This window comes from Pelophylax lessonae, assembly GCF_965119305.1.
Source record: "Pelophylax lessonae genome assembly, chromosome: 3".
In the NCBI taxonomy this organism is placed as follows: domain Eukaryota; kingdom Metazoa; phylum Chordata; class Amphibia; order Anura; family Ranidae; genus Pelophylax; species Pelophylax lessonae.
In genome coordinates this window covers 291169239-291185966 of record NC_138770.1, presented here as the reverse complement: position 1 = coordinate 291185966, position 16728 = coordinate 291169239, and the positions used below count along the sequence as shown (strand labels likewise).

At 39.9% G+C, this 16728-nt stretch overlaps 1 protein-coding gene across 1 annotated transcript in view; it reads right to left on the bottom strand.

Annotated features, from left to right (window-relative positions):
• Positions 1-6645: 6645 nt before the first annotated feature.
• The window catches only part of LOC309551105 (putative cation-transporting ATPase 13A4), a 75831-nt gene continuing 65748 nt past the window's right edge, over positions 6646-16728 (bottom strand). The window contains 3 exon segments of the mRNA XM_082251551.1: positions 6646-6906; positions 12349-12429; positions 15840-15928. Coding sequence (XP_082107677.1) covers positions 6685-6906; positions 12349-12429; positions 15840-15928 — 392 coding nt within the window. The 3' untranslated portion in view covers positions 6646-6684.

The window sequence follows — 16728 nt, the reverse complement described above, 5'->3', positions numbered from 1 at the left end:
CACACGGCCGCTCCGTGTGTCCGCAAATCATCCTATTTTTTTGCGGACGATTTGCGGAAATAATGTAAGTGAATGGCACTGCGGATGTCAGCGGAATACCATCCGCTGACAACCGATTTTCCTCCTTTCAGTTCTGTTCCGTTTTTACGAATGGAACAGAACCCCTTTTTTTCTTCCATGTAAAAAACGGAAAGGAAGGAAAATCGGATGTCAGTGGTGTCATCCGCTGACATCCGCAGTGCCATATACTTACATTATGTCTGCATATCATCCGCAAACGGATGGGATGATATGCGGGCACACGGAGCGGATGACAGAAATGTCATCCGCTCCGTGGAAAAAAAAAAAAAAAAAGCCCCGCAGCGGACCTTTCACACGGAGCGGCCGTGTGAAAGAACCCTAAGAGATTTTTGTGGATGTATGGTCCTGTTCAGCTTATATACTATGAAAGGAGATATTCTACACATAGTGATAGGTTAAGTTCCTATTGCTTTCCACCTGTAGCTTGCTCCCCCAGGTACCAGAGACCCAGTTAAAGCATATCTATGGTCAACATTAAAACACATATATTAATTTTTAGATTATATTTCAATTATTTGTAGCCTGCTTCTAATGATCTGCACTTTCTTGAAGTTTGTAAACTTGCCTTATGAATATTCCCACACATTTACTTTACTTTACTTCTGTGATGCGTATTCACTATGTCCTGTGAGTAGGCCCTGCTGTGTCACACATTTCACAGAGCCTACCTTCTGAACTACAGAGGTACTGAGAGGAGGAGTTTCAGGGGGTGGAGTCAGTACAGGGATCACTGCTTTAAGGCAGTAAAGTACCATGGGATATGTAGTCCTTAGAAATTGTAAACAGCAGAAAAGCTGCAAAACATGCAGGGAATCCAGGAAATTGTTATAAGAGATGGCCAGCAGACAGGCAGAACTCACAAAAAATGATATTTTTCAAGCATTCTTATACTGTAGCAATTGTTTGTATTGCTATCACTATGCTGATCTTGTAAAATTAAAATGTATGCTGTGACCACAGAATTCCTTTAATATTTAAAAATCTGTGATGGATATTTATTGCAGCATGCATAGTAATAATAATGTATACACTTTTCTTTATCATGGCATTGTGTTATGCTGTTACATAACATAAATGTTATAAATATTTTTTATAATATATAAAATATACAATTAAAAACATGGGGAAGGTGGAATTAGATGGAGTTGCATATTATCAGTATATGTATGTCTGTAACAAAGACTGAATGCTCAGATCTCTGCATGTATTTCTTTTTCTCTACATAACATTCTCCACACTCCTTAAGACCAACTCCAAGCAAAAATGAAATTTAAATAGTGCATTGCGCATCAATTACCTCCTCAGTCTTGATTCTAAACACTTATTTCTATGTCATCCTGCAGTATAGTGGATCAAAGTCACAGTTTCCTTCATTAGTTAATTTCCTGTCCTGGGGACGAAGCATTTTTTCCTGGTTATCATGTGCTTGGGCACTGGTCCCCTCACTGCATCCATGAGTTCTCCTACCTCTGAAGATTTTGAGAGAGGATCTGGCCACTGTAATTGTTGCCTCCACCAATACGAGTTGTCCACATCATGAAGACAGTGATGTGGAGTGGAAACCTGAAGAAGGACTCCAGGATGTAAATAAGAAAAGAGAAGGACTGTCATGTGACTGCAGCTTCAGGAAAGTAAAATTGACATTTGGAAAGTTTTTTTTTTTTATTACCAGCAGTTAATTGGAGCCGGGTAGAAAGACATTATGGGAGTGCCCCCGGCATACTGCCTGCATACCGCCCTGCTTATGTAGCACATCCCCTGTAGGAGCCGCTGGTGAATAGGGATCCCCCCACTCTGCACAGCTAGACACTCTGAATTTCCACAGGCCCCATTGAGACAGGAAACAGTCCAGCAACTTTGTTTTTGTGTTTTATTTAGGAGTTAATAAAGGTGGATGAGGATGGGATGATTATGGGATATCTACTTGACTAGAACAAACTTCTTCATGGACACTTCAACCCTATACACAGTCTATATACACTCCTCTTCCTCCAGGACTCACTTGTAGAAAATCACAGTCCCAGCTCGAACACTATTTGATGCATCTGACAAAGGCACTTAGTCAGATTAAGCAAAAGTCCTTTACAGGCAGGGACTGGTTGTGTAGAGAAAAGTCCAATATCCAGCTACATTCCTGTGGCCACTGATCCTAGCACCACCTCTTCAGGCACTGCCAGCCCACTTTGCTGCAACTGCCTCTCCCACTAGCCCTCCTGGTTACTTCCCACAGTTCTCCCAGACTGTCACACTCCCCAGCCACTCGGCTGACTTTTCCTGGAGATTTCCCAGACGTGCTAGCTGGCTCCTGCTGTCCTTACTTTTGCTCCTGTGCCTCTGAACACGACTCCTCTGTGTGTCATAAGTGGATCCCTCCAGCATCTGAGCCCCAGGTCACCCCCCAGACTAGGTTGCTACCCTCAAGGGCCCCTTGCCAGCCCATTTGCTAGGGATTGGCTGGGGCCCTCCTCAATACTCCAGGCAACTCCTCCTAACTTCCCTTTCATTCTTCTGGAAGCTTCTGCAAGGTTCCAACAAGTAGGGGGAGGTACCAGAGGTGCTGCCTTATGACATATCCAGCCTTCCTAAATCACTCACGCTGACCCAGATTCAACACAGGCTTGACTACCAGCCAAGCCTAAATTTACCTACACTATCAAAAACCCTATTTACACTAGCACTCTAGACTAGAGGGTACTATACTTATATGCATTTTAGTAATAGTGCTCTGCTTTTTTTTTAAAGACACTAAATCATACTTAACGATTAAATCGTTTTTGAACAGTTTGGTCCTAGAGTATGTACCATATGTGTTTATGTAACAGTAGACTGTAAACTTCTTTAAGGATTTCACTAACAGACAGTTGGATTCCCTAATTAGGTCTTAGTTTCAGTTATCTAGAGTAACTGTCCATCACCTTTTTAAACTCAAGCTCTAGAATAAACCCTTGCATCTAAGCTTGTGCCTCACATGGGTGTCGTTTCTGTTCAGATGCATAGGATTATTTGCTTTCATGCTTTAAACACTGAGGATATGCTTAAAGTAATATTAAAGTCTTGATTTTATTTGTTTAAAAATAACAAACATGTCATACTTACCTTCTCTGTGCAGTGGTTTTGCACAGAGTAACCCAGATCATCTTCTTCTCGGGTCCCTCGCTGGCACTCCTGGCCCTTACCTCCTGCCAAGTGCCCCCACAGCAAGCAGCTTGCTGTTGGGGTACCTGATTCGATCTGCTGCTCTGTGTGTCCATTCAGACACGGAGCCACGGCTCAGATCCTCCCTCTTTCTCTCCTCATTGGCTCACTGACTTTGATTGACAGCAGTGGGAGCCAATGGTGCCCACAGTTGTCTAAGCCAATGTGGAGCGAGACTTCAGGACAATGAAGGCTCTCGTGCAACATTGCTAAATCAAAATGGGGCTCAGGTAAGTATTAGGGGAAGCTGTTGCACACAGAAGGTTTTTTTTTTATCCTAACCACTCAAGGACCAGGCATATTTCTGACAATTAAAATCAGTATTTTTTGCTAGAAAATTACTTAGAACCCGCAAACATTATATATATATATATATATATATATATATATATATATATATTTATATATATATATATATATATATATATATATATTTAGCAGAGACCCTAGAGAATAAAATGGAGATTGTTGCAATACTTTATATCACACCGTATTTGCGCAGCAGTCTTACAAACACAATTTTTTTTAAAAAAAAAATGTTTTGAAATAAAAATAAAAAAACAGTAAAGTTTTTTTCTACAATGTGAAAGAGAATGCTATGCCGAGTAAATTGATACCTAACATGTCATGCTTCAAAATTGCGCACGCTCATGGAATGGCGAAAAACATTGGTACTTAAAAATCTCAATAGGCAAAGATTTAACATTTTTTACAGGCTACCAGTTTAGAGTTACAGAGGAGGTCTAGAGAAAAAATTATTGCCTTTGCTCTAACGATTGCATTGATACCACATGTGGTTTGAACATTGTTTACATATGTGGACAGGACTTGCATGTACGTTCACTTCTGCACGCGGGTTTGGAGGGACGGGGCGCTTTAAATTTATGTTTTTCTTATTTATTTTACCTTTTATTTTACACTGTCCCTTTATTTTATTTTTTTCACTTTTATTCCTATTACAAGGAATGTGAACATCCCTTGTAATAGAAATAAGCAGGGCAGGTACTCTTTAATGTAAGATCTGGGGTCAAAAAGATCTCACATCTACACTTAAAAGCAAAAAAAAATGGGCCATTTAAGGCTGTTGGGCGGAAGAGACGTAGGACATCGCTCAGATCCTCCAAGGCCATAGAGTTGAGTGGGGGCCATTCTACCCTCACTCGACTTCCTACCTGGAAAACAGAGGGTCTGGATCGTTTTCCCCGCTATCGACAGCTGCGGGGAGTGGGCACCTCTTCCGCCACCTATAAAAGTGATCCTGCAGCGAATCCGCCTCTGGGACCACTTTTACGTGAAAGAGAACCACCGGGCGCATAGAGGAATACTGGGGTTATGGCAGCTATCTGTGTTTAACGTCAAAGTAGCGACGTAAATACGCAGCGGGTGGTCTGGAAGTGGTTAATGCATAGAATGCATTAAAGTGTTTGTTACCACAGAAATTATATTCACTGCCAGCCCCTCTATTATAATGAGGCATAACACACAGGGTAAATGTTTTTCTAAAACTATGCTTGTAAATACCGTTTTCCAGTTATCTTCTGGCCAGTCACATGACTCCCAGCCAGTCTCCTATTCTGATCCAGGCCTACTGCGGGAGGAGCGGAGATCTTCCTCTAACGTCAGCTGGGGAGGTCATGGTCGCTCAGCCCCTCCTGCAGTATCCCTGCATCAGAGTAGGAGACCGGCCAGGAGTCATGTGACTGGCCTGAAAATCACTAGAAAATGGCATTTACAAGGTTCGTTTTTAGAAAAACATTTACACCGTGTGTTATGTCTAATTATAATAGAGGGGCTGGCAGTGACAATTGCTAATCTTTTATTTCTTCTAATAGTGGAAAGGGAGAGGGGGGCAGAGACAGAGATACAGACACATGGAGCTGACAGGCAGGGAGGGAGAGGGTGAGGGAGACAGAGGAGAGCTGTGGATGACAGAGGCATGCAGGCTGACCACGGTGATCAGGGCTCATTAGCCATGATTATCATGGTCAGCTCACAGAGGGGGGACACAGGAAGTGGTAGGATCCAGGTTTTTTACAGTTTAGAGAGGGCAGATTGGACAGCACAAGCACTGTGCTTTTCATTCTGCTACAAGGGAACAGGATCTCTTTTTATTAAGGGTTACAAACACTTTAAAATAAAAAAAAAACTTCTGCCTTTAGAACCACTTTAAGGAACATTTGATTTACCTATGTTTTAAGGATGGGTTTCTCTTTGGTTCTGCTCAGGCTCAGGCTTAAGGAACCCTATTTTTCATCTTCTTCCACAGTGGTACCACATGGATCATCACAGTGAACCTCTCATTCAAGCTGCAGATCTTGAGCCCAGAAGTCCTCTATCTCAACTGCTGACACCTCTGCCTGAAGATGTTCATCTGGCTAACTCCTTGCCATTTGGATACTCAGGCTTGTCCTTGTAGCTTCGCAAATTAGATTTTTTACTTTGCAGCCTGGGAACTCCAATACCTCCTATGGTAACATCATACTCTTGGAAATCCATTTTCATTGTATCTTACACTCCATTCCACAAGAAAGACTCTTTCCATCACTGTTGTTTCTACCCATTGTGGTATTTTTTATACTCTTTAACCCTGTCCCTCTCCTGAAAGATTTCATAGCTTGGGAGATTTACCAGGATCAGATCCTACTGTTTTTTACCTTGTAGGCTCTTGGCTTTTTAGTGTGTTCTGGATATTGCCATGGCACTGACCCTTTCATCGACCCTAGCACCATTTTTTCATATTTTCATGTATCCTGTGTACAGTAAGTACAAAAATCCTATTTTTATTTTACAGGTTTGTAGTTAGCACAAGATTCTCTCCTCCATACTACCCCCCCCCCCCCGATACCCTTTGCACAAAGTTCCTATCTCTGTTCTAAAAATTATAGAACAATGATTTATAAAAAAATCTGTTTTGCAAAATGTCTACAATGGGGATATTGACCCTTGTTTTTTATAATAAGTAGTGATTTTACAATGTAATATTTACTGTAACTTCAAACAATACATTTTCATTGATTGTAAATGAATTAACATGAAATTTAAATGTATATTTAAAAAAGTAATGTCTCTTTATTTCTTTAACATATCAGTATAAAACAATCATAAAAAAAACTACATTTTTGCTATACAGTATACAGTATCCTTCTTTGTCCAGTTTAAGAATGTAATATCTTACAAGAAGAAATGTAATATCTTACAATTTGTTTACTCTATTTATAAGTATAAAATGGTGTGTATTTACTTCTTGAAAGCCCAGATCACAGAATAGTGCATGTTGAGCTCTGAAATATGTAACAAAATTAGCAGAGTTTGTATATTTAAATGATTAATTTTTGGTCCCCTGAATAAGAACTATTGAGAACAAAAATTAAATATATTAACATAATGATGCTGCTAGTCTCTTAACAACTACTTAACAAATTCATTGCTTTCAAATGCTGGATTACTGAATACTTGTGCTTTGTCATCTGAATGTCTTAATACTGGTTTTGTACGATAGGTCTGGTTGACTGGGGGCCAGTTCTGGTCCATTTCCACAGCTCTGATCGTTTTTCTGTATTGACTCTTCGACTTGTATTTAAAGAATTTTTTCATTAGCAGCCAAAGTTTTCTGTTCTCTATTATAAATTCCTAATGGAAACAGATTAAAACAATCAGTGAAATGCACACATTTGGAAATTAATAAAATACCACTAGTAAATAACAGACCATAACATATTAATGCATATACATTTGTGTGGGTAAAATTCATAGACCGTTATTTTAACGTTGTATTGTAAAGCAAGGTTAACATTTTAAAGTAAATTTAAACCATTACTAGATGATATTTAGTATGCTAAAACAGTAAGTATAATAAACAATGCCTGTTTTTTTTTTTTTTTTTTTTGTTTTTTGTTAAGCTTTTTTTTTAAATTGAAGTTTAGTTTAAAAACATGTTTTTGGATTAAAGATTCAGTAACATTTCTTGCTTCTAATGAAGTGTATCCCACTTTATGCTGATAGCGCCTTCGTGTAAAAATGTTCCCTGTAAAAATGACAGGTCCTCTTCATAGCGCTGAAGTTCTGGCACTGCAGGTGTTAATTCCATCAACTCATTGCAGTACATTGAAGAAGTCTTGATAGGCGTCCGTCCCTTTCTGCCCTCTCCTTCATTCAGAAAATTCCTTGGAATTTTGTTCATAGAATGTAACATTGTTTGTGAATGGGGAGAGGATCCTGCCATTCATCTACCTCCCTCCAAATCACAGAATGTGTTGCATCAAATGAAAACAATACATAAAGTTTTCTGTTTGGAGGAGAGTACAGAAAGGGGCAGGAGGCCATTAAGAATCTGCAATGTTAGAGCCAAGGAAGTTAACCCCTGCAGTGCTAGAAGTTCAGCCCTGTGAAGAGGACCTGTCGTCACTGCAGGGAACATTTCTACACTTAGAAGCAATCAGCAGGACATAGGATACACTTCATTAAAAGTAATTAGTGTTAACCTATATTCCGAAAACATGTTTTGACTAAAATTCAGGTTATAAATTTTTTTTAAAAATGTAGTGTTTGTTATACACACTGTTTTAGCATAGTAAACATCATACAGCAATGGTTTACATTTACTTTAAATGTTAACGTTGATTTACAAGAAGAAAAAAAAAATTAAACTAAACTTCAGCTTTGAGAATAAAATACTACTTTCATGTGTTTTTCTTCATTTTGGCATCTTAGTGTTGCTGATCTTCTCCCATCTTTTTACTCACTGCATGTCTTTCTCAGGACTGGCTAGTAACAATGGGGGATCATGTGTAGTGTATGCTATATTCTCCATCAGGAGCACATATGATAGGGTGACAACACAATTGGGGGACAGCTATCACCCCAATAAACAACCACCTTTCTAGTAGGATTAAATGTATTTAAAAGAGTCAAAACAACTTTTGGAATTAAATGATTTAGTTATAGGTTATTTTTGTGATTGGATTGAGATCTATTTTAACTCCTCCTCTGCTTTCATACCAATTAATGACCTCTTAATGGGGGTACAGTTGTTCATAGCATGAAGAGAAACAGTACAATATAATCATGCCACAAGCTATGGTCACTCTGCTGCCCAGGCTGGCTCTGTTGCTTGTGTTTTAGGGTTGGGTATTTCTTTACTTTGTGCTTTAAATGTTTTTATTCTGACAATTAGTTCTGACAACCAGTGTCAAAGACATCAGGCTTTGGCAATTTTAATTGGTTGCCCAGATACTAAGAAAGTGGAGAACATCAATGGCCACAAGCAATTTAGCACAGACGATGAAGATTAGTCAAACCAGTTTGAGGCATATATAATTTGCATGTTTATGAAGTATACGCAAGTGGTAACATTGGAAATAGGCCAATTACTTCTGCCGTGAATCATATAAGTGGTATGATATTAATATATCCTGTCGGGAAAGGTGTGACATGCAAGAAATATAGCAGGTCAAACTAATGCAAAACACTGTATTTAAGGGTACAGAGATTTATTGTTATGCCACTGCCCATCATGGTTGGCAGTTGTAATTCAAGGTTCTCCAAGGTAATGGTTCCTGAAATAACTCAAATACAAACAGCAATACTGTATGTCTGCTTATGGTTTACATTGTTCTTCAATGTGACATCACATTGAAACACCAGATTTTTTCAGCAGGTGGCACTAAAGGTAAAATCTAGAATTTTAGCTGTTTCCATGAACCATTTAATCTCCAGAAAGTTTTACCACCTTCATGGCCAGACCATTTTTTGCTATTTAGCCCTGCACTACTTTAACTGCTAATTCTGTGGTATTTGTTCACCACTGGGTTTTTTATTTTTCATTATTTAAAGGAAATAAGACTGAAAAGTTTGAAAAAAAAATAGTCTTTTACTTTCTACTATAAAATATATCCAACAAAAACAAAATTTAGAAAATCTAGTTTCTTCATTAATTTAGGCCAAAATGTATTCTGCTACATGTCTTTGGTAAAAAAAAAAATAGGTGTATATTGATTGGTTTGCGTGAAAGTCATTAGTTACTGTCTACAAACTATGGTATATATACTGGAATTTGTTTTTTATGCTATATAGTGGGACTGTGAGAGTGCTATGGGTAATCTGACACTAACTGACATTGGGTGGAACTGACTAACTGCCACTGACATCACCAGTGACACCTAGACAGTGATCAGTGACAATTCTATACACTGTCATTGTACTGATGACACTGGCTGGCTAAATGTGTGCCTAACAGGTGCTAATTGTAATGTGTGCTGTTTTTTACTAAATTTCTCTTTGTACCTTATTCCTGCTGTGCAGGGAGAGGAAACAAAGTGATTGTTCCCTCTGTACAGAGCCCTGTGTTGATTGTTAACACAGGGTTCTGAGCCCTGATTGGACACAGTCAATCAGCATGTCCCAGTCATTAATTTTTTACCGGGACCTGTGGGAGTCGGCAGGTGGGGACGCACATGCACGCCCTGTACCCAAAGAGGCCAGCAACGTACAGGTAGGTCACTGTGCCTGTATGAGCCCCCCATCCGCAGTACATTGCGGCTGGGTGGTTGGAACATTATTTAAAGTACAACTGCAGTGATGGTGTAAACATAATCCATCATTTTACCGCAGACATAGGATTTCTATTTACAGCAAAAATACACACTGAATTCCAGATGAATTCCAGATATGGCACCTTTTAGAAAGGTACACTGATCCAGCTGCGAACAATATAAGTGTGTATGTTATACCTGTGAGATCGCTGTGGAAGCTGGAATCCCCTATAGCAGATACCCTTACTACAGTGATATTCACTAACTTCTAGGTCCAGTCTCAGCATGGGCTCCATTCAGAGAACACTTTGCATTTTTTCAATAAATGCAAAGTGTTCTCTGATGGATGAGGTGATTTAAAAATCCCACACCTGGTGGAGAATTAATTAATTAGAGAACACCTTGCATTACTTGAGAAAATACAAAGTGTTCACTGAATGGCACCCCTGCCAAGTGGGCAACCTCCTGTACTCAATAAGCAGAAGGGCAGCAAGTCAGGAAAGGACCTGGAAGCTAATCACAGTCACTGTAGCAGCGGTGCCCACAACAGTAATTTCCACCTTCCAGAGGGATCCACAGGTATGATGCATACATACTTACATTGGTCCAAGTTGGACTAATGCAACTGTGTAAAAACTGCCATATCTAACCTTGATCTTTCAAGCTGGACTAAACCTTTCCCATCCTTTACAGCCAAGGAAGCTGCCATTGTAGCCTATGTTTGATCTGCAGTTACAGTGGGGATTAAAAGTTTGGGCACCCCAGGTTAAAATTTGTATTAATGTGCATAAAGAAGTCAAGGAAAGATGGAAAAATCTCCAAAAGGCATAAAATTACAGATTAGATTTTATTTCCATCATTGACACTTTCAAAATTACAGAAAACAAAAAAATGGTGTCTGCAAAAGTTTGGGCACCCTGCAGAATTTATAGCATGCACTGCCCCCTTTGCAAGGCTGAGACCTGCTAGTAGTGTCATGGATTGTTCTCAAACATCATCTGGGAAGACCAGGTGATGTAAATCTCAAAGGTTTTAAATGCCCAGACTCATCTGACCTTGCCCCAACAATTAGCACCATGGGATCTTCTAAGCAGTTGTCTAGAAAACTGAAACTGAAAATAGTTGACGCTCACAAAGCTGGAGAAGGCTATAAGAAGATAGCAAAGCATTTTTAGATGTCAATATCCTCTGTTCGGAATGCAATTAAGAAATGGCAGTCACCAGGAACAGTGGAAGTTAAAGCAAGATCTGGAAGACCAAGAAAAATATCAGACAGAACAGCTCGCATGATTGTGAGAAAAACAATTCAAAACCCACGTTTGACTGCACAATCCCTCCAGAAAGATCTGGCAGACACTGGAGTTGTGGTACACTGTTCCACTATAAAGAGATACTTGTACAAATATGGTCTTCATGGAAGAGTCATCAGAAGAAAACCTCTTCTACGTCCTCACCACAAAAATCAGCGTTTGAACTTTGCAAATGAACATATAGACAAGCCTGATGCATTTTGGAAACAAGTTATGTGGACCGATGAGGTTAAAATTTAACTTTTTGGCCGGAATGAGCAAAGGTACATTTGGAGAAGAAGGGGCACAGAATTTAATGAAAAGAACCTCTGTTCAACTGTTAAGCATGGGGGTGGATCAATCATGCTTTGGGGTTGTATTGCAGCCAGTGGCACAGGAAACATCTCACAAGTAGAAGGAAAAATCGATTCAATAAAATTTCAACAAATTTTGGATCTTAATTGGATGCCATCTGTGAAGAAGCTGAAGTTAAAGAGAGGATGGCTTCTACAAATGGATAATGATCCTAAACACACCTCAAAATCCACGGGGGATTACATCAAGAGGCGTAAACTGAAGGTTTTGCCATGGCCTTCACAATCTCCTGACCTCAACATAATTGAAAATCTATGGATAGACCTTAAAAGAGCAGTGCGTGACAGACAGCCCAGAAATCTCAAAGAACTGGAAGACTTTTGTAAGGAAGAATGGGCAAAGATACCTCAAACAAGAATTGAAAGACTCTTGGCTGGCTACAAAAAGCGTTTACAAGCTGTGATACTGCAGTACAAGATATTAACTCCACAGGGTGCCCAAACTTTTGCAGATTCAATTTTTTTGTTTTCTGTTATTTTGAAAGTGTAAATGATGGAAATAAAATCTAACTTTTGTTGAAATATTAGAAGAATGTCTAATCTGTAATTTGATGCCTTTTGGAGATTTTTCCATCTTTCCTTGGCTTCTTTATGCACATTAATACAAATTTTTACCTGGGGTGCCCAAACTTAGATCCCCACTGTACCTTGCTGGTGCACCCACGATCAGTTATGACAACAGTGTTTTGATGGTTAATAGTTTGAAAGTCGAAACAACTGTAACAGTTATCACTCACAGCATCCCTTTGAAGTAGTTGTTTTGGGAAGTTAAGTTGATGGGTTTAGTTCCATATTAAGTATATTTGTTAATATACAGACAATGCTATTGCAGAATCTTGCTTTCTCTAATCTGAATGCTGTCACATGTAGAATACTTACTTCAGCTAAGTATGAAACAATAATCGTAATGATCAATATGACGAGAATAGTGATTCTCCAAGAAGTTGGTATGCACACAAGCTGTAAAAGAACAGATTTGATTATATTACCTTTAATTACAAGTTAGCAATAAAATGATCTTAAACATTTGAAATGTCAGGAGTTTTTAAAATTTCTCCAACAGGTACAGTGGGGAAAGATTAGAACATCTGACAAGTTTTTATTCGGGTCTGGAAGACCATTTTCCCCTCATTTCTTTCAAGTTCACCATTTGAATCACACATAGCAATACAACTTGGCAGAGATTCTTACCCTTTCTCGATCTACTCAAAACAAAAAATAAACTTTTTTTCCTTCTGTATTTGAGTTTTAATGTGTAATTAGGACCAAAATCTTTATATTCATTTTAGATACAGTAGGAAAATTGTCGGAGAGAGAGCGGAGAGGAAAAGAGAAGACAGCTCCTGATCTTGTACTATAGACCAGGAGCTGGGAGGACTGGCTCTTAATCACATGATCACTGTAATAGCCTGTGATTGGCTATAACAGTAATCAGTAGCTAAAGAACCCACCTCTGTATTCTTTCTTCTCTTAAATGGAGAAAAGGGTACATTGTATCCTTTTCTCCTCGATAGAGGAGAAGTATGTCAATGAAAATAAATAAATAAAGATAAAAATAAGTACTGTAGATCAGGGTTAAGATTAGGATCAAAGGCTGGGGTCATTGTGTTTTAAGTAGGATTATAAAAGAAAAAGCACACATGCAGGAAATGACACCAAATCATCCAGAGTGTTGTCCACTGAAACCGGAAGTGATGTAATGGAAGCCCCCCCTACGCATTTTGTCATTAGTGTGCCACGTCTTCAGGAGCTGCTGGAACGTACGCTGGATAATCCGGCTGCATTTCCTGCTTGTGTACAGTTATATAAACATCTATTTTATCAAGCTGTAAGTGCAATTTTGATTCTTATGGTCATTGATGAAAGATTTTTTGCTATGGGCGATCTCTCCTTTCTGCTTTATTAACCTCATGATTTGAAGTTATACAGTATATCACAAAATTGAGTAAACCCCTCACATTTTTTAAAATATTTTATTATATCTTTTCATGTTACAACACTGAAGAAATGACACTTTGCTACAATGTAAAGTAGTGAGTGTACAGCTTGTATAACAGTGTAAATGTGCTGTCCCTTCAAAATAACTCATCACACAGCCATTAATGTCTAAACCGCTGGCAACAAAAGTGAGTATATCCCTATGTGAAAATGTCCAAATTGGGCCCAATTAGCCATTTCCCTCCCCAGTGTCATGTGACTCATTAGTGTTACAAGGTCTCAGGTGTGAATGGGGAGCAGGTGTGTTAAATTTGGTGTTATCACTCTCATGGTCACTGGAGGTTCAACATGACACCTCATGGCAAAGAACTCTCTGAAGATCTGAAAAAAAGATTTGTTGCTCTACATAAAGATGGCCTAGGCTATAAGAAGATTGCCAAGACCCTGAAACTGAGCTGCAGCATGGTGGCCAAGACCATACAGCGGTTTAACAGGACAGATTCCACCCAGAACAGGCCTTGCAATGGTCGACCAAAGAAGTTGAGTGCACATGCTCAGCATCATATCCAGAGGTTGTTTTTGTGAAATAGACATTTAAGTGCTGCCAGCATTGCTGCAGAGGTTGAAGGGGTGAGGGGGTCAGCCTGTCAGTGCTCAGACCATACGCCACACACTGCATATAATTGGTCTGTATGGCTGTCATTCCAGAAGGAAGCCTCTTCTAAAGATGATGCACAAGAAAGCCTGCCAACAGTTTGCTGAAGGCAAGCAGACTGGATTACTGGAACCATGTCATGTGGTCTGATGAGACCAAGATAAACCTATTTGGTTCAGATGGTGTCAAGCATGTGTGGCGGCAAACAGGTGAGGAGTACAAAGACAAGTGTGTCTTGCCTACAGTCAAGCATGGTGGTAGGAGTGTCATGGTCTAGGGCTGCATGAGTGCTGCCGGCACTGGGGAGCTACAGTTCATTGAGGGAATCATGAATGGCAACATGTACTGTGACATACTGAAACAGAGCATAATCCCCTCCCTTCAGAGACTGGGCCGCAGAGCAGGATTCCAACACGATAATAATCCCAAACATGCCTCCCAGACAACCACTGTCTTGCTAAAGAAGCTGAAGGTAAAGGTGATGGACTGGGCAAGCATATCTCTAGACCTAAACCCTATTTAGCATCTGTGGGCCAAACAAAAGGTGGAGCGCAAGGTCTCTGACATCCACCAGCTCCGTGATATTGGCATGGAGGAGTGGAAGAGGACTCCAGTGGAAACCTGTGAAGATCTGGTGAACCCCATGCCCAAGAGGGTTAAGGCAGTGCTGGAAAATAATGGTGGACACACAAAAGTCCAATTTGTGCCTAATTTGGATTTTTTTCACTTAGGGGTGTACTCACTTTTGTTGCCATCAGTTTAGACAATATTTGCTGTGTGTTGAGTTATTTTTAGGGGACAGCAAATTTGCACTGTTATACAAGCTGTACACTTACTACTTTACATTGTAGCAAAGTGACATTTCTTCAGTGTTGTCACATGAAAAGATATAATAAAATATTTACGAAAATGTGAGGGGTGTACTCACTTTTGTGAGATACTGTAGATGGATCCATTGGAGGTATTAGTGAGATTTTCTTGAGTGCTTAAAGGGATATCCCTAAAAATTAGCTGATGGTTGGATGATGAGGCACGCTTAATCCCAACCTTGATGTATTGGTGTAAGGTCACACTAGTAAGCGCATTTTGATTCTGGTGTATTCCACTAGAGCCAATTGGATCTGGTAAGTCTGGAGTGTTTTTGCACAGAGCACATTGGAGAGGAACACAATTTGAATGCATGTTTATTCAATTTCTCACAAGGGTGAATTAAAGTAAAGCATTGATTTGCATTGAGAGGGTGTGGGTGTCAAATTAAATATTTTTGTATGCACAACAAATAGCATACATATGTGTGGGATCACTGTGATTGTTGGGAGTAGGGGAATGTGTTTTACTGAATTCTTTGGTTGTGAAAGTAGCAAGAAATGTACAGCTAAAATTCAAATATTTATATGTTTTACTATTTTGGACCAGTTTTCCTTTGTTAAAAAAAAGAAGATATCCATTTACCACTTATTGAAAGGCCCATTTTTTAATGAAAAACAAAACAAGGTATAGTTCTCATGGTTACAACTAGTAGTTGCGATGATATGTAAAGTTTTACTGACACAACTTTCTGCCCGGGCTTGTTCTTCCTGCTGGTTGGTGGGTCGCATCTCAGGCAGAGGAGTGCTACTAATGTGTTTAACAGCAGAAATATCTCACTGATCAATATGTTATCTCTTACACACCAGTAAAAGTAGCTGGCTGGGCTTTTTATTTTATTCCTGAAAACAATGTTGCATATGCAGTAATTCCCTTTTGAGAAGCTTGTAAAACAAATTGGCTCACCTACCTCCATCACTTTATATATATTGTCGATGTCAGCAAATAAAAGAAAGATGCAGACTCCAAGCTGGATTATCAGCACAGCAGTAAATATATCTGTGGTGAAATAAGAGAAGCATGTGAACATGTATATGTTTCATCCATCATAAGATCACATCAGGGGCGTAACTACAGGGGTTGCAGGGGTTGCAACTGCTACCGGGCCCCATGCTCCAGGGGGCCCGGTAGCAAACCAGTGGGTGAACTTCCAGGATCTCAAAGGTCACACTTGCGACCGGGCCCTGGCATTGCACCACTGTGGGGAGGCCCCAAGATTGCAGGAAGGGGGCCCACTGCAGAACTTGTGAAAGGATCCTGCTGCGGGACCATAATAAAAGGCCATGCAACGAGAGTAAAGAGCCCCAGGATTAGTGGGAAGAGCCCCGGGCTTGAAGGGAAGGGCCCCGGCCAGGGGACTGGGGGGCCCTTCATGGTTTCTTGCATCGGGGCCCTGAAGGTTCTAGTTACGCCTCTGGATCACATCATATTTATACTGTCAGCATACACAAGAAAGATTGAAAAATACCATAACAGATTGGCGCCGCTCCAAGCCTGCACTGTCAGTCTCTGAAGTTTACCTTCTATTTAGGTGCTGGCAGAGATAGAACACATCTCACTCCAAGATATCATATAGTATACAGGTACCACCGCACACTATATTCAACTTATGTGTAAGGTAAATGATAGACAGGCTTCAGCTCAAATGCCCCTCTGACATGTTTCACCCACAGGCCACAAAGGGAGGCAAATTTCTGGTTACAGGAAATAAATTTGCATGATTTCCCCATCAACAGAGACAGTGCTGACAGGGGAATCCCTCCTGCCTAGACATTGAAAGCATTGAAGTGTCCCTGCTG